The following is an 18777-nucleotide window of genomic DNA, read 5'->3' as shown; positions in this document are numbered from 1 at the left end:
TTGCACTCATCTCACACGGACCTGTGGTGTTGGAGAAGACTCTTGAGAGTCCCTTGGACTGCAAGGAGATCAACCAGTCCATTCTGAAGGAGATCAGCCCTGGGATTTCTTTGGAAAGAATGATGCTGAAGCTGAAACTCCAGTACTTTGGCCACCTCATGCGAAGAGTTGACTCATTGAAAAAGACTCTGATGCTGGGAGGGATTGGGGGCAGGAGGAGAAGGGGATGACAGAGGATGAGATGGCTGGATGGCATCACTGACTCGATGGATGTGAGTCTGAGTGAACTCCAGCAGTTGGTGATGGACAGGGAGGCCTGGCGTGCTGTGATTCATGGGGTCACAAAGAGTCGGACACGACTGAGTGATTGAACTGAACTGAACTTTTATTATTGTAAGAAAAAATGAAATCCACAAACCAGACCAGAATCTGATAGCTTATGGTGTTTGGTGTCGAATTTGTGGTCTCCAAAGGAGATTTAACTCTGGGACCAAAGATGCAGTCTCAGTCACTCAGAGCTTTGTGCAGCAAAGATTTTTGTTTAATGTAAAAGGACAGAGAAAGCTTCTGACATAGGTATCAAAAGGGGGTAGAAAGAGCACCCACCTCAGTAGTTTAAGCAGGGCATTATATACTTTTCAACTGGTTGCTGAGACTAGATAAAAAGAATGCCTCAAGACTGAGAAAGTTTTATCCAGACCCTCTCCACAGCATACATCTTGAGATAGCGTTGGCCCAAAACTAGTCTGGAATAACGGGTTTCAAGTACTCTGTCCCTGAGAGAGATGTGTTATGGCTGTGTAAGCAGTGAGGAAACAGGCTCCCAGGCAACATTTGTTACAGTTATAATGACTAACATAGAGACATATAATGACTAACATAGAGTCTGAGAAAAGCATACCCAGCAGTAAGATATATTATGCTTAAAAGGCCAGTTTTCAAATGAAATAGACTGTTGCAAAATTAACACAGAGCTTTTCAAATTAGCCCATCCTTGGAAAGATATATCATAGCTTACTGAGCCTACGAGACTAAGGCAAAAGAATATGAAAAAGAAAGAAAGTTTACTTCCTCCTTAAAGGGGCCTTGAACTCCCTATGAACCTGCCTGTTAACTCTCTCAAAACTGTCTAGCGAAACAAGACTCCCCTCAATGTATAATGTCACTGCTGACAAGACACTCCCTTCAGGTCACTGACTTTGCTTCTTGTTTCTTGAGAACATGATTCCAGCGGATAGGGCTATCAGGCCCACTCCAGAGATGGTAGCTGCTGTGACAGCATCTCTGACCTGCAAGAGACAGGAGAGTGAGTCAGACTCTGTGTCAGTAAGCTGAGTACACACTGTACATTCAACAAGGATGTCCAGCTCAGGGAGCTTCATGTGCCTCATAGCCTCCTTGACAAACTCAGGAGTCAACAAGTATTGGCAGGGAAGTGCAGAGAGGAGGGCAGCTTGAGGAAGGAATTTGTGAATGGGGCAGCTGGCCAATGACATACACAGGCCTAAAGAAGGAAATTCCCTTCAGCCTGTGGGTTTTTAAAGCAGACAGATCCCCAGAGGGTGACTGTGGAAAGGACAGTGAGATGAAGCCAGATGGTTGAAATCCTGGCTGATCAACAGGGAGCTCTTGAGATACGTATAAAGTTGAAGAGGAATTGCTATTGAATCCTCCTCAATGAACTCTGACCTGGGTCCTAACAGAGCCCTCCCTTGTCTTCATCTTTGGTGTATCCCCAGTGCCCAGACCTGCCAGACGCCAAGTGCTCTCTGCACGTTCTTCAATAAATGACTCAACTATGAAAAAGAGTGGTGATGTTATACTTTAAATTATTAAGATACCTTACTTATATTGCCTGTAGTAGAAAAAAAAACAGCAAAAATAAGAGAAAGTTTCAGGGTAAAAACAGAACATGTATCAAATTTCACTCCTTCCTGAATTCCAAATAAAAATAAAGTAAGACATTAATTTTAGGCACAATTCCACTAGGACTCAGAGAACACTAAAAGCTAAGGCAGCTGTGGAAAAAGCTGAATATTAATCCTAAATACAATAAGTCCCCTACACACTAACCTGGTCAGTTCTGAGAGCACGTTCTTAAGTCCAATTTGTTTATAAGTTCAACAAAGTTAGCTTAGGTACCCAAGTAACACAATGAACTATACAGTACTGTACTGTAAAAGATTTATAATACTTTTCACACAAAAAATACATAAAAAACAAAAACAAAGAATAAAGAACACATTTTTTTTTACTTCAAAAATTTTACTTTAAATTCTTTATTATCACACTCAAAGATACTTATTGAAAGTGCAAGCTTTAGCTGCTCAGTTGTGTCTGTTTCTTTGCAACCTCATGGACTGCAGCCTGCCAGGCTCCTGTGTCCATGGAATTCTCCAGGCAAGAATACTGGAGTAGATTGCCACTCCCTTCTCAAGCGAGACTTCCTAACCTAGGAATCGAACCCCAGTGTCCTGCATTGAACGCAGATTCTTTACCATCTGAGCCATCCTTTAAATAGAGTTCTCATACATTTAAAAACAATATTTATTCATTTATTTTTGACTGCACTGGTCTTCATTGCTGTGTTCAGACTTTCTTGAGTTGCAGGAAGTGGGGACTCCTTTCTGTTGTGGAGCATAGGCTCTAAACTTGGGCTCAGTAGTTTTGGGCTCAGCAGTTGTGGCACAGGGGATCCTCCTGGACCAGGGATCAAACCTGTGTCCCCTACATTTGCAGGTGAATTCTTTACCACTGGAATCACCAGGGATGTCCCTCTGATATATATTTTTTATTTTATTTTTTAACTTTACAATATGGCAAAACCTCTGATATATTTTTAATCTTACAGTATAGTATGTTGAAAAGGACAGTAGTGAAGAACGACAGCTGGCATCCAGGGGCTGGTGTCACGTGAACAACAAGAAGAGTTACTGACTGGACGAGGGAGAGGAGGTGGAGATGGTTGAACTGTCAGGAATAGGAGATGGAGGGCAAGCTTCAATGTCACTCATTCCTGACTTTGCTGGAACACAAGTTAGCATCTTTGAAAGTTCAAAACTTGAATGTTTATATGTCAGGGGCTAACTGTATACAACAGAATCCCTGAAGAAGATCACATATTGACATCACCAGGTACTTCTGGAAGTGGATGAAAGAGAGAGAGAACTGAGGCCCCTCCTTAACCACAATGAAAATCAGAAGATTTGGGGGTCTGAAAACAGAAGCACATGTGAGGGTGTGGGTATCATACCTCCAAAAAGGGATTGAGAGGCCATAAATGTGCTAAATGGAGACTCTTGGACTTCCCATCCCCTCTGCTCCCAGTACTTTACCCTCTACATAAGAGTCAGGAAAACTTTTCTGGGGAATCGGACTGGCCCAAGTGAAAACAATGAAAGGTACCAATATGAGGGTTCCCAGTCTACTCTGAAGTGAAAGTCAAAGTCAACAAGCCACTGTGCCCTCTGATCTCACTCCGCAAGTCCCCTACTCTTAATCATGAGCCCACAATCCAGATGTACCAGACATCTAGCAGGACCACTGAAATAGAAGACAGAGAGCAAAACAAGAAGGAAAATGCAATCTGGAGAAAGAAAAGATAACATCTTAAAAAACCTGTCTTTAGACAATGGAATGTATACAGTAAAGAAGAGGGACTTCCTGGTGGCTCAGTGGTAAAGAATCCACCTGGCAATTCAGGATCCCTAGGTTGGGAAATATGAACAGTATGAAAGGCAAAATGATAGGATACTGAAAGGGGGACTCCCTGGGTCGGTAGGTGCCCAATATGCTACTGGAGATCAGTGGAGAAATAACTCCAGAAAGAATGAAGGGATGGAGCCAAAGCAAAAACAATACCCAGTTGTGGATGTGACTGGTGATAGAAGTAAGGTTCGATGCTGTAAAGAGCAATATTGCACAGGAACCTGGAATGTCAGGTCCATGAATCAAGGCAAATTGGAAGTGGCCAAACAGGAGATGGCAAGAGTGAATGTCGACATTCTAGGAATCAGTGAACTAAAATGGACTGGAATGGGTGAATTTAACTCAAATGACCATTATATCTACTACTGTGGGCAGGAATCCCTTAGCAGAAATGGAGTAGCCATCATGGTCAACCAAAGATTCTGAAATGCAGTACTTGGATGCAATCTCAAAAACGACAGAATGATCTCTGTTTGTTTCCAAGGCGAACCATTCAATATCACAGTAATTCAAGCCTATGCCCCAACCAGTAACGTTGAAGAAGCTGAAGTTGAACGGTTCTATGAAAACCTACAAGACCTTTTAGAACTAACACCCAAAAAAGATGTCCTTTTCATTATAGGTGATGGGAATGCAAAAGTAGGAAGTCATGAAACAGCTGGAGTAACAGGCAAATTTGGCCTCGGAGTATGGAATGAAGCAGGGCAAAGGTTAATAGAGTTTTGCTAAGAGAACGCACTGGTCAAAGCAAACACCCTCTTCCAACAACACAAGAGAAGACTCTACACATGGACATCACCAGATGGTCAACACCGAAATCAGATTGATTATATTCTTTGCAGCCAAAGATGGAGAAGCTCTATACAGTCAGCAAAAACAAGACTGGGAGCTGACTGTGGCTCAGATCATGACTCCTCTTTGCCAAATTTAGAATCAAATAGAAGACAGTGGGGAAAACCACTAGACCATTCAAGTATGACCTAAACCAAATCCCTTATGATTATACAGTGGAAGCGAGAAATAGATTTAAGGGACTAGATCTGATAGATAGAGTCCCTGATGAACTATGGATGGAGGTTTGTGACATTGTACAGGAGACAGGGATCAAGACCATCCCCATGGAAAAGAAATGCAAAAAAGCAAGATGGCTGTCTGAGAGGCCTTACAAATAGTTGTAAAAAGAAGACAAGTGAAAAGCAAAGGAGAAAAGGAAAGATATAAACATCTGAATGCAGAGTTCCAAAGAATAGCAAAGAGAGATAAGAAAGCCTTTCTCAGCAATCAATGCAAAGAAATAGAGGAAAACAACATAATGGGAAAGACGAGAGATCTCTTCAAGAAAATTAGAGATACCAAGGGAACATTTCATGCAAAGATGGGCTCGATAAAGGACAGAAATGGTATGGACCTAACAGAAGCAGAAGATATTAAGAAGAGGTGGCAGGAATACACAGAACTGTATTTGGCCTTGGAGTACAGAATGAAGCAGGGCAACAAAAAAGATCTTCATGACCCAGATAATCATGATGGTGTGAAAGTGACCTAGATCCAGACATCCTGGAATGTGAAGTCAAGTGGGCCTTAGAAACCATCACTATGAACAAAGCTAGTGTAGGTGATGGAATTCCAGTTAAGCTATTTCAAATCCTGAAAGATAAGGCTGTGAAAGTGCTGCACTCAATGTGCCAGGAAATTTGGAAAACTCAGCAGTGGCCACAGGACTGCAAAAGGTCAGTTTTCATTCCAATCCCAAAGAAAGGCAATACTAAAGAATGCTCAAACTACCACACAATTGCACTCATCTCACACGCTAGTAAAGTAATGCTCAAAATTCTCCAGCTAGGCTTCAGCAATATGTGAACTGTGAACTTCCAGATGTTCAAGCTGGCTTTAGAAAAGCCAGAGGAACCAGAAATCAAACTGCCAACATCTGCTGGAGCATTGAAAAAGCAAGAGAGTTCCAGAAAAACATCTGTTTCTGCTTGATTGACTATGCCAAAGGCTTTGACTGTGTGGATCACAATAAACTGTGGAAAATTTTGAAAGAGATGGGAATACCAGACCACCTGATCTGCCTCTTGAGAAACCTATATGTAGGTCAGGAAGCAGCAGTTAGAACTGGACATGGAACAACAGACTGCTTCCAAATAGGAAAAGGAGTATGTCAAAGCTGTGTACTGTCACCTGCTTATTTAACTTATATGCAGAGTACATCATGACAAACATTGGGCTGGAAGAAGCACAAGCTGGAATCAAGATTGCCGGGAGAAATATCAATAACCTCAGATATGCAGATGAGACCACCCTTATGGCAGAAAGTGAAGAGAACTAAAAAGCCTCTTGATGAAAGTGAAAGAGGAGAGTGAAAAAGTTGGCTTAAAACTCAACATTCAGAAAATGAAGACTGTGGCATCTGGTCCCATCACTTCATTAGAAATAGATGGGGAAACAGTGGAAACAGTGTCAGACTTTATTTTTTGGGGCTCCAAAATCACTGCAGATGGTGATCACAGCCATGAAATTAAAAGACGCTTACTCCTTGGAAGGAAAGTTATGACCAACCTAGATACCTATTAAAAAGCAGAGATATTACTTTGCCAACAAAGGTCCGTCTAGTCAAGGCTATGGTTTTTTCCGGTCATCATATATGCACATGAGACATGGACTGTGAAGAAAGCTGAGCGCCAAAGAATTGATGCTTTTGAACTGTGGTGTTGGAGAAGACTCTTGTGAGTGCCTTGGACTGCAAGGAGATCCAACAAGTCCATCCTAAAGGAGATCAGTCCTAGGTGTTCATTGGAAGGACTGATGATAAAGCTGAAACTCCAATACTTTGGCCATCTGATGTGAAGAGCTGACTCATTGGAAAAGACCCTGATGCTGGGAGCGATTGGGGGCAAGAGAAGAAGGGGACAACAGAGGATGAGATGGCTGGATGGCATCACTGACTCGATGGACATGAATTTGAGTGAACTCCGGGAGTTGGTGATGGACAGGGAGGTCTGGCGTGCTGAGATTCATGGGGTCGCAAAGAGTCGGACATGACTAAGCGACTGAACTGAACCGAAGGTTGGGAAGATCCCCTGGAGGAGGCACTCCAGGATTCTTGCCTGGGAAATCCCATGGACAGAGGCACCTGGTGGACTATGGCCCATGGGGCTGCAAAAGAATAAAATATGACTTAGTGACTAAACAACATCAACAATAAAGAAGAACACAGTGCTATTAAAAATAATGGAATATTTAGAGAATAAAAGCAATTCTCAGAAAATAAAAATATGATGGAAATTACAAACTCAATAGACATTTTAGAAATAAATTTGGGGAAATCTCTCAGAAGGAACAGCAGAAAAGATGAAGGTATAGAAAACAGCTTCCAAGGTAAAAATGAAGGAATAATCCAGTCAGTATGACCTTTGAATAATAAACTTTCCAAAAAGAGGGACTAGCGGAAACTCAGAGGCGGGGAAGCAAGAGTGAAATAACTCATGAAAATTTACTAGGACCAAAAGGATATATGTTTTCAGATTGAAATGGTGCTTTGAAGATAAAAGAGGACCTATGCCAAGGCACCTTAGTGTGAGATTTTAGAACACTGGGTAAAGACAAGACATTACATCTTCTAGAGCAGGAGAGAAAAACAGGAAACCGAGAAATGATCAGGAATCAGAATTACTTTAGCTTTCATCATAGCAATGCTGGAATCAAGAAGACAATGGAAGAATGCCTTCAAAATCTTAAAGTAAAACAATTTCTAACCTAGAATTATATACCTATGTGATTAGTTGCTCAGTCGTGTCCAACTCTTTGTGACCCTATGGACGATAGCCCACCAGGCTCCTCTGTCCATGGAGAATCTCCAAGCAAGAATACTAGAGTGGGTTGCCAGGCCCTCCTCCTCCAGGGGGTCTTCCCAACCCAGGGATTGAACCCAGGTTTCCCACATTGCAGGCAGATTTTTTCCTGTCTGAGCCACCAGGGAAGCCCAAGAATACTGCAGTAGGTAGTCTATCCCTTTTCCAGGGGATCTTCCTGACCCAGGAATCAAACCAGGGTCTCCTGCATTTCAGGAGGATTCTCTACCAGTTGAGCTACCAGAGAAGCCCTGGAATTCTATACCTATACAGACTATTAAATCAAGTGGGAGGGTAAATTGAAAAATAATTCAGACATGCAGGATATCAAAAAAATTCTCCTTCCATGCATCCTTTTTTAGGAAGCTGCTGAAGGAGTTTCCACCACAAGAAATGTGTAAAGCAAGACAGGGCTTCCCAGGTGACTCATTGGTAAAGCATCCACCTGCCAAAGCAGGAGACATGGGTTTGGTCCCTGGATTGGGAAGATCCTCTAGAGAAGGAAATGGAACCCCCTCCAGTATTCTTGCCTGGAAAGTCCCATGGACAGAAGAGCCTGGGGGCTAAAGTCCATGGTGTCAGAAAAGAGTCAGACAAAATTTAGCTATTCAACAATAACAACAAACCAAGAAAGAGGACATGAGAAATGGAAGATGGTGCTCTGCTGCAGGAGACAAGAGAGGGAAATCTTTCTAGAATAACAGCAAGAGGAGCTCCCAGGACAATAACCGTACCCAGTGTAAAGAGTAACTGGTAGGCAGAAAAATATCCCCCAAAGATGTCTAGGTCTTAATTCCATAATATGTCCTCATTCCGAATACTTGTAAATACATTATGCTACATGGAGAGAGAGAATTAATATTGCAGATAGAATTAAGGTTGCTAATCAGTTTACCTTAGAGTAGGAAGATTATTCTGGATTTCCAGATAAGCCCAATGTAATCACAAAGTTTCTGATGGAAGGGGGAAGGAGTAGAGTCAGTATCATAGTGATGCAATTGAGAGAGACTCAACCAGCCATTTCTAACTTTGAAGACGAAAGGGAGCCACAAGCCAAGAAATACAGGCAGCCTCTTGAAGCTGGAAAAGACTACAAAACAGGTTGTCTGTGAGAGCCTCTATAAAATAACACAGCCTTGCTGACACCTTGATGTTAGCCCCGTGAGACCTGTTTCAGACTTCTGACCTCCAGAACTATAAGACCATACATTTGTGTTGTGTTAAGCCACTGAATTTATGGCCATTTGTTACAGCAGCCACAGGAACTCATACAGCAACCAATTCAAGTTCGATCCTGGCATGTAGAATTAACTGTTGTCACCATTATCCTCTATATCTTAAGGCAACGTCTGGGGCATGTGGCCTACCTGAGTGAGAGAAGCAGCAGAGAAAGAAGAAACTAAGAGACCATGGAGCTAGGGACACACTGAGGACCCACCTGGTCGCTGCGGGAGACCCCGTAGCGCAGCTCATTGACGAAATGCTCGCAGTTCTTACTGGTCAGACTGTAGCACAACTCCCGGCCCACCAGCTCCTCTGCCCACTGGACGATTTTGCTGGGAGGGAATGGGTTGTACTTGTCATCGTGCTTGTTGTTGACCCTGTACGGATCTCTCCCAACCACGTCACACAGCCGTTCCTTCTTTACTATGGCCCTGTCGGCCACTGCAGACATGATACTGGCCCCACCAGCTCCCGCGATTTCACCTGTGGATTCAGGATGAGGAACACGATTGGTCTTGGGCTGGTGGGAGCCTAGCATCCACCACATCCACAATGGGATGAGCAGATGAGTCAGGGTCAGAGCGGTGTGGCCTTGGATAAAACCCTTGTGGTCTCTGGTCCCTGGTTTTCTTATCTGAAATAAGGAGGAGTAAAATCCTATGATTTGCTGTGATTTTTTTTTTAACATAGAGAAGCTGGCCTTGTACACCCTGTGACACTTCAGTGGCCCTCTTGATTGTGCAGTATGGGCCCTGAGCACACCCACTTCCCTGGGGGAAGAGAGTGTGAATTGTTTGTGACCCTGCAAAGGCTCCACTTTTCTGACACACACAAAGCTGATTACTGCAGAAAACTTGAATGGTTTTGCAGAAGGGGATTCCATCCTTCTGGGAATAAAGGGACCAAAACCCCATAGCTGCTCCCAGGGGAGTGACACCAGGGAAGTCAAGGAGGGGTACATTCGCACAGCCCTGGTCAATGCTGAGGGGCTGGAAGGTGCAACAGATTTCCAGAAATAAAGCTGCCTTGAAGAAAGGGATTTGGGGTCAATACAGGGGCCAGGATGGTGTGGAGCAAAAGCTGGTGCCTGCACAGAGATTCCTGTTGAGGTCACCAGCTTATATCATGTAGGGAGGGTATGAAGACTGAAAACTGGGCTTGCATTAAAGAGGTGTACCCCAGGGAACATCACAGCTGAGACTCATTCCCTCAGAGAGCCTCTGTGACCCTGCCATGATTGGGAACCCCTGGTCTCTCCCAGGAGGGGAAGCATCCCATTACATGTGGCAGGACCCATGTTGCACTGTGACGCCATGTGACAGCAACAAGCAATGGCCAGAGGGTCTGATCAGAGTCCAGGTCCTGTTCTGCTCAGCTTTCCAGAGAGGGCTGAACCCCTCTGCCCTGAGAACAACTCTGAGGTTTAGAAAATCAAGGAATTCAGATTTTCTCCTAGTAGGGCAGGAGGTGCTTAATAGATTCAGTGAGGTAAATAGAAGAAGATGCTGTGTTTGAGCCCCAAGTCTATTGAAAGGGTCAGCATGGGAACTGGGTCAGGGGAGCTCTGGAGACCCATCCACCTTCAGCCCTTTGGCGGGCAGATAAGATCCTGGGACTGGGGAGAGGCAAGCAAGGTGCCTGGGGCACAGAATTTCAGGAGATTCCTGCTCCAGAGGTGCAAGTTCAGAGTCAACACCCAACAGTGAGGGCTTCCTTACACTCCACATGCTGGGTGCCACCCTGGTGAGAGTGTGCGCAGGCTCAGAGGCAGAAGCAATGGGTGCTGATTCTGGTTCCATCACTGCATGGTCTAGACACATCACGTTACTTAGCTGAGCCAGTGCTGGGAATCCACAAATACAAGCTAAGATGGATTAATGAACACACATCAATTTATGAATTTAAGGCTCCTTTTAAAAGAATTATTTTCCTTTTTAAAGTTAGTCATGAGAGACTATTTTCTTGGGCTCGAAAATCACTGTGGATGGTGACTGCAGCCATGAAATTAAAGGACGGTTGCTCTTTGGAAGAAAAGCTATGACAAACCTAGACAGCATCTTAAAAAGCAGAGACATTACTTCACTGACAAAGGTCCATGTAGTCATGTATGGATGTGAGAGCTGGACAATAAAAAAGGCTGAGTGCCAAAGAATTGATGCTTTTGCACTTGGTGTTGGAGAAGACTCTTGAGAGTTCCTTGGGCTGCAAGGAGATGAAACCAGTCAATCCTAAAGGAAATCAATCCTGAATATTCACTGGAAGGACTGATGTTAAAGCTGAAGCTCCAACATTTTGGCCCCCTGGCTCAAAGATCTGACTCATTGGAAAAGACCCTGATGCTGGGGAAGACTGAAGGCAGGAGAAGGGGATGACAGAGGATGAGATAGATGGATGGTATCAGTGACTCAATGGACATGAGTTTGAGCAAACTCTGGGAGATGGTGAAGGACAGGAAAGTCTTATATGCTGCAGTCCATGGGGTCACAATGAGTCGGACACGACTGAGAAAGTGAACAACAACATTAAAGAAAATACCAATTAAACAATTGGAGAAAGGTCACATGAATATGGCCAATAATCAATGAATGAAATTTGGGGAACCTCAGACTTCATAGCAGAGCATCAGGTTTAAAGGCAGGAGACAGAGTAAGAGCCAGGGTTTGAGTCCCACCACTGCGACACTCTGCTATATGACTGTGGACAAGTTGCTTAACTTCTCTGAGTCCCCAGTTCCTTGTTGAACAGGTCCAATAAGTCCTACCCGTGCCTACAGCTGTGGATGAGGAGCTGCAAGGATTGAAGAAACAGATTAGGTAAGGTGCCTCCACCAGTGCCTGGCATAGGGTTAGTGCCCAGCAAGTGTTGGCTCTCATTAGTACTGGGCTGTTCTCTAAGTTTCCTTCCAGCTCTGACTTCCACCATTTGCTCAGTAGTATGAGGTCAATCCCGCTGCCTCACCTATTTCACAAGATTCCTGTGAAGCTCCAAAGTGAAGATGTAGATAGAAGCATCTTTTCCCTTTAAGGAGCATTTCTCACCCAGTGACGGGTATCACACTGTCTACCCAGATCCCTGTCATGCCTTTCCTGTCTCTGGTCCAGCAGTTACACCCACTCAGCACAGTCAGTCAATACTGAGGCCCTACTATGTGCCAGGTCTTGTCCAAGGTGCTGAAGCCTTCCATGAACTTGACAGCGTACCTGCCCTCAACTAGTATACACTCTAGTGAAAGGACATTGACAGTGAACAAATAGAACAAAGAAAATACTTTTAGGTTTTGAAAAGGCTGTGGGGAAGATTAAGTGAAGTCACACAGGAGAGGATGACCAGGGGAGGCTGCCCTGGCTCAGGCTGGGGAGTGCCATGCCCAGGAATGGCCATGTGAGTTGAGACTTGAATGATGAAAGGGAGGCAGCTGTGGTGAGAGCCAGGAAAGAGCATCACAAGCAGAAGGGAGAGCAAAAGCAAGGACTCAGGAAGGAAGGCTGCCAGAAGGCCAGTGAAGTCTGGAGACCCAAGAGGAGAGAAGAAGAAGAGGAAGATCAGATAGGCAGCCTGGGCCAGACCATGCTAGGCTCAGAGGCCACAGCACAGATTTGAAACTTTTTCTATACGTGACAGAAATGCCAGTTGAAATTTTAGGGAGAGGAGTGACATAATCAGATTTATATTTTACAATGATCATGTTGGCTGCCCAGTGAAGGAAGGACTGACAATCATGGACAAGAGGCAGAGAGACCAAGCAGAACTGCAGTAGCATCAGGTGAGAGAGCATGGTATCTTACCCCAGGCACATCAGTGGAGATGCTGAGAAGTGATCAGATTGAGGGTCTGCTTTGGAGATAAAGCCAATAGGATTTCCTGATGGATTAGATACAGGGTGAAAAGGATCAAGAATGATGTGTAGACTTTTGGTCTAAGTAACTGAATGATGTTGTCGTCTGGAGCCCTCCATCTGAGGTGTGTCAAGTTCAATATGCCAGTTAGACACCTAAGTGAAGATGCCAAGTAGTCAAGAGGTTATACAAGTCTGAAGCTGAGCAGGATGAAGCCTAAGTTAAGGTTGTGGTGTTAGGGAGACATCAACAAATAGAAGGTATTAGAATCCAGGGCACAGATGAGGGAGGAGTAAAAATGAGAGATAAGGGAGAGGAGGAGGAACCCACCCCACGCCCCTCCCACAGGAGGCCACAAGGAAGGGCCTAGAGGGAAAGGAAGAAAGGCAGTGCCAGGGAGCATAGAAAGAGGTCACTCATACTAAATGCTGCAGAGAAGCAAAAAGGTGTGGAACCAGGATATTGATGAAGTCTTGATAAGAGCTGTTCCAGGAGGGGCGTAAATACCCCTCAGAACAGAAGAGAGGATGGGAAGTGAGGAGCCAGCAATGGCCATGGCAGACAAGAGATCTACCCCATGGGAAGTTAGTTAGAATGTGTGGTCAAGGGGGTCTTTGTTTACCAGTGGGAGATACTCCAGTAGTTTCAAAGGCAAGAGGAACAACACAGAAGGCAGGAGGGAATTTGAGGGCAAAATGCTTATGAAAGTAAAAGGAGGAGTCCAGGGCGCCAGTCCACCCCAGGGGCTGTCTTTATAAATAAGGGCAAAGGCAGATTCTGTGGATGTCGAGATTGGTGGTTTGGTTGATCAGGGTGGGACAGTGATTCTACCCTGGTTACTTTGATTTCTCTGTAAATGCCGCATGAGGTCACTGATTTTGCTACCATCCTAGGTCAGCAGAAGACACACCCAAGAATGTCCACAGCATCCACACACAGAGCAGCCTACAACTGAAACATCCAATGCCAATCAGCAGAAGAGTGGTTAACAAATTGAGGGATTCCCATTGTCTGAGGATACACAGCAATGGAGAAGTAAGAACAGCATGGGTGACTTCATGGGGCCAGTGAAAGAGCTGGACACAAGAGTTGCCCTGAAGTTCTAGAACAGGCAAAAAAAGCATGGGGATCTAGGGGAGTGGCTGCCTCTCAGGAGGGAGAGAGGGTCCTGAAGAGCTATGAGGGGCTTTTAAGGGCCGTGGAGATGTTCTAGGCTTTGATCTGTTCATCGTCACATGGATGGATATATTTTTAAAAATTCATTGACTATACACTTGACTATATTGTGCATTTTACTGCATTTAGGTTTGTCCACATTTAAGTAATTTAGGAAAAGGGAGTGGGGGAATCCTCAGAACAAAACCCCAAGTTAAGAATTCTCAACCTCAGTTTACAGATGAGAAAACTGAGGGTGGAGAATGAAACTGGATCCACAGTCACCTCTGCTGCCCAAGCACCTGTGCTCTTTCCAAGTGATTTATTTAATGAAGATTAAAGTTAAAAGTTGAATATATTTTATACAAGGTCATAATATATACAATGCATTATAGTAGAACTGCCCCCTTGAAATCCCACCTCAATCTCTCTGCACACCCCTTGGGTTCCAAGGAGCAGAGTTTGAAAACCATGGCCCTACACCTAGATATCTTCTTGTAGCACTCAGGAACCAACTGCCAGTTGGGGAGCAAGAGGAATATTGGGGTCCCCTGTTACCCACAGCTCCTCCATCCCCTCTGCTTCCAGCCTCAGCACCGTGGAGGCCCTGGGTGCCCTTACTTGAGGGTGCCAGGTGGACCACATATCCACCGCCAACGTAGACAGCCCAGTGTCTGTAGAAAGGGCGGAAGATTTCAATCAGGTCTCCGGGCTGGGGTTCAGGCTGCAAAACCAAGAAGAAGGCTGTTAGAGGTGATGGGAAAGCTGGGAACCAAGGGTGGGGCTCAGCCCAGAGGGAGCAGCTCAGCGGCCTTCATCTCACAGCTCTCCAGGACGTCCTCCCGAGTTTGCCCGGCCATGCTGGTGCCTGGCCCACTTCACATGTCTGCCAGGCACTATGGGCCTGCCCACCTGTCATTACTACTTGCAAAGTGCACACCTCACTGGGACTTCTACATTATTGTTTCTCTTTCTAGTATATTATTTACTGAATGCTTACTCTGAGCCAAAGACTCTGTTGACCAGTTTTACAGGAATAGTCAATAAATTCACACAACCCGCCTATGAGGTGGGCACTGTTGTGAACCCCGTGTGATGAAAGAGGAAATCAAGGCTCAGAGATGGAGAGAAGATTTTGTAAAACCACCCATCCCCTGAGTGATGTGAGCAGGACTCAGCTCTAGGCCGCCTGATTCCCAGGCCATCGTCTTGACCACCACAGTGACTGTCAGGCAAGCACACAGGTTATCTGACTAGAGCTGCCCACCTGGGGGCCCTGCAGAGGCTGCCAAATCTAGGGGCAATGGTATTCCACAGACACTCCCCCTACCTGACCCAGAGCCTGGCAGACAGGTGGAGTCTGCCTCTGGCAGTAATGTCCCCCTGGCTGCTCCTCCTAAAGGTGAGAGTGCGTGCATGAGCGTGTGACAAGCAAAGGAAAACTCTCTCTGCACTGTGCTCACTCCTCTACTTCTGACACCGGATGTGTGGGTTTCCCACACTAAGCAGTTCAATCCTCGGTGCACACTGACTGGGTGTCCCACTGTTTAACTCAGTTCTGACACTCACGGCTCGGAGTCAGCGCAGACCCTACAGGCTTAGTCCCAGGAGACTGAGCTTCAGATGCCAGGTGCAAGTTGAAGTTGTTTCCTGCGCTCTCAATAACTGGCTGTAAATTGATGGTTCCCACAGTCCCCTCCCTTGGGCTCAGTGGTTTGGTGGAACAGCTCATAGAACTCAGGAAAACAGTTTACTTGCTAGATGACCCATTTACTAGAAAATATGCAACTCAGGAATGCAGAGGGCAAGCTGTGGGGCAGAGGGGGATTCAGAGCATCCTTGCCCACTCCAAGGAACTCTGCTCTCCAGCACCTCCACGCTCTCACCAACACCCCAGCTTAGCAGTTTTATGGAGGCTTTATTATGTAGGCTCCGTTGATGAGATCATTGGCCATTGGTGATTAATGCTACTTCCAGCTCTTTGATCACTTGGTCAGTTGAAAGGGGCTTCTTCTGAATGATGAAACGGATTCCTCTCTCCCCTGCTGCTGCTGCTAAGTCACGTCAGTCGTGTTTGACTCTGTGCGACCCCTTAGACGGCAGCCTACCAGGCTCCGCCATCCCAGGGATTCTCCAGGCAAGAACACTGGAGTGGGTTGCCATTTCCTTCTCCAATGCATGAAGGTGAAAAGTGAAAGTGAAGTCGCTCAGTCATGTCTGACTCAGCGACCCCATGGACTGAAGCCTACCAGGCTCCTCCATCCACGGGATTTTCCAAGCAAGAGTATTGGAGTGGGTTACCATTGTCTTCTCTGCCTCTGTACCCTACTGCTCAGGAAATTACTCGGGTTTTAGAAGCTCTGTGGCAGGAACCCAGGACCAAGACTAAATATACATTTCTCATTACATCACAGTGGGCATGTGTGGGAGTGAGGGTTTGCGTGCGTTTGCAGGGGAAGGTGGGAAGGATGCTGAAACACTCATCAGAGCCCCGCCCTGTGATGGGAGCAGTGGCCCAGAGCCTGAGAACAGTCAGGAGATTTTCAAGATCATTGTCATTCAATGTACTGAGGTCCCAATACCAGACACTGTGCTAAGAGCTGCAGGTAGGGGCACTCCGATCTGGACTTCCCTCGTCTAAACCAACCATAAATCCCTTTGGGACACCTGGAGACAGAGCTCCTCAGAGGTTGTTCCAGCCCTCTGTCCTTTTCCACTCACCCCTTGCTCTTAGGGGACAGACCCATAGGGGCCTGCCCACATCCCACCTCCAAACTCTGGCCTGACTGAGAGACTCCATCAAAGATGAGTAGGGAGTGTGGACTCCCCCATGTATGGCCTCCCCTAGGATAGCAATGATGGGCAGTGGGAATAGCTCATCACCAGTCTCTAGTGGCTGTGAAGCAGGGTCAAGGGCAGTTCATTTCTATTTATAGAAGCACTAAAACTGCCAAGAAGTATCCCATGTGGCAGGAAAAATATCTTTTTTTGCTGCAATTTTACAGACAAGTCATGCTATCTTATTGCAGTAACTATAATTTATCTTCCTAGAAGAAGTCACCCAGACCTTACTGAGAACCAATTTCAGAACACTGGACAATGGTCACAATTTATGAACCTCATTTGTTTTCCAGAATAGAAGAAAAAAAAAGTACATTAATTGTTGGGTGAGAGTTAGGAGGTTGTCAGGGATCTCAGTGGAGAAGGAAATGGCAACTCACTCCAGTATTTTTGCCTGCAGAATCCTATGGACAGAGGAGTCTGGCAGGCTACCTTTCATGGGGTTGCAAAGAGTCAGACACGACTGAGCGACTGAGCACAGGGCTCCCCAAAGGGGAATTTAAATGAGTTTTTCCATGAATAATCCAGGACTTAAAGGCAAGGCAGAGACCCAACCCTCAAGGAGTTTATAGATTAGAAAAAGACATTTTGGACATGAGTACTATGGGGTCAAGCAATAAGCTGCCAGTAGGTGCACAGACTCAAGGAGTTCACTGTGTCCCAGGAAATGCCAGTGAAAGGAGAGCTATACAGAGAAACAAGCTTGTAAATATATAGATATATGTGTGTGTGTGTGTGTGTGTGTATACACCCAGCAGCAAAATTATCTACAGAGAAACTTAGACTCGTCTCACCTCCCCTTTCTTTCTTAAGTTCATGTCCAACTGAGAAGGCTGACCCTAAAAATTGTCCCTGAATTCACTGTCTCCTCATCTCCCGTCCACTGACTTGGTCCGGGGCAGCCCCTGTGACTCCCTCTGACCCCTGAACCCCCCACCCCCACCCCACTTCCTGTCTCCATCTGGAGAACATATAGATGGACTGTTCACTCCATCCCTAAGTAATCCCAGATGTCTAAGACCATGGCCAGGGTACTGGCAACAGCAGACAGGGAAAAGGCAGAACATCAGCTGTGTCTCTACTTGGAAAGGAAATGGGGCAGGAACCAGGCATGAAGTAGCTCAGAGCGAGGCTTGATCCCTCCTTTCTTTAGAAATATGACACCTCTTCCCAGAATTGGTTGATTTTCAGTGATGGCAGGAATCTGGCTTGTTCCTTTCCAGCTGCACCCTAGGTAAGGAGCCTACCCCCCCACGGAAACTTCTCTCATTCAGAAACACTGGCTGCTTGGGAGAGAGCTTTTCAGTAACAGAACGCTGAAATGCAAGTGCATTCTCTGCAGCAGGACTGATGCCTTGGGTGATGGAGGAGGCAGAGCAGGTGGGCCGCATTCATCTCCCTTGTCCCAGGGTTGCCCCCTCTGCTGCCATGCCAGCTTCCTCCCTGCGGCCCCCAGAGCACCCACCACTCCTCCCCATGGAAGTCCCTACCCCCCACTGCACTGGGTGCAGACAGGAAGCTCACTCTGCCCCAAGACCTCGCGGTTCCAGCAGGAAAAGGGAGTTTTAAACAACCAATATATTTTCCTATGAAAGCCATCTCCAGACAGGCTCTAGGAAGAGTAAGATCCGGCCTTTACAGGAGGGGAGCTGCCCTCTCATTTAGAGTCAGTGGTGGGGAGTTTCAGGGGACTTACCGAAGCCATCACAAGCCAGAGCAGTACTGCAATCTTTCTGCTCTCACACCAGCTTTTGTGTTAAAGCTAAGAATTTCGCTTTCACTTTTCTTCTCTTCTTAAAAACTACAAAGCTGTAAACTTTTTTTCTTTTTTTTTTAAAGGGAGACTATGATTTGCTGTAAGTGGAAAGGTCAATGATTACCTACCTCAAAACATAAAGTTGCTGGGACTTTAAAGCCCCCTGGAAGTAGAGTAGGAGGCTGGTGCTATCATCTGGCCTTGCTTGAGAAACCCAAGGTCTCTTTCAACAAAATCCTGGATGACTGTTCCTACTCCAGGAAGAGGGGCATTTAGAGGCTCAGAGGTGCCAACCCCCTAGCACACCTTCTAGGCCATTGTAACGACTCTAGGAAACACTGGGGCAGAAGCCATGGGGTGGGCCAGATGGGGTGTTGCACTCCACGGGACAAGCCTTCAGGAG

The 18777-nt window shown here is 45.8% G+C and overlaps 1 protein-coding gene across 1 annotated transcript; it reads right to left on the bottom strand.

Annotated features, from left to right (window-relative positions):
* Window positions 1-364: 364 nt before the first annotated feature.
* Window positions 365-18401, bottom strand: LOC109554185 (phospholipase A and acyltransferase 3-like). Its single transcript, XM_019954490.2, has 4 exons — window positions 18315-18401; window positions 14399-14501; window positions 9001-9269; window positions 365-1289 (listed from the first exon to the last, which is right to left on the bottom strand). Exons 1-4 carry the CDS (start codon window positions 18321-18323, stop codon window positions 1191-1193), a joined length of 480 nt encoding a protein of 159 aa, XP_019810049.2. The 5' UTR covers window positions 18324-18401; the 3' UTR covers window positions 365-1190.
* Window positions 18402-18777: the final 376 nt, after the last annotated feature.

This window comes from Bos indicus, chromosome 29 (genome assembly GCF_029378745.1).
Source record: "Bos indicus isolate NIAB-ARS_2022 breed Sahiwal x Tharparkar chromosome 29, NIAB-ARS_B.indTharparkar_mat_pri_1.0, whole genome shotgun sequence".
In the NCBI taxonomy this organism is placed as follows: Eukaryota; Metazoa; Chordata; class Mammalia; order Artiodactyla; family Bovidae; genus Bos; species Bos indicus.
The sequence above is the reverse complement of the archived record's forward strand: the minus strand, read 5'-3'. Positions and strand labels throughout refer to the sequence as shown.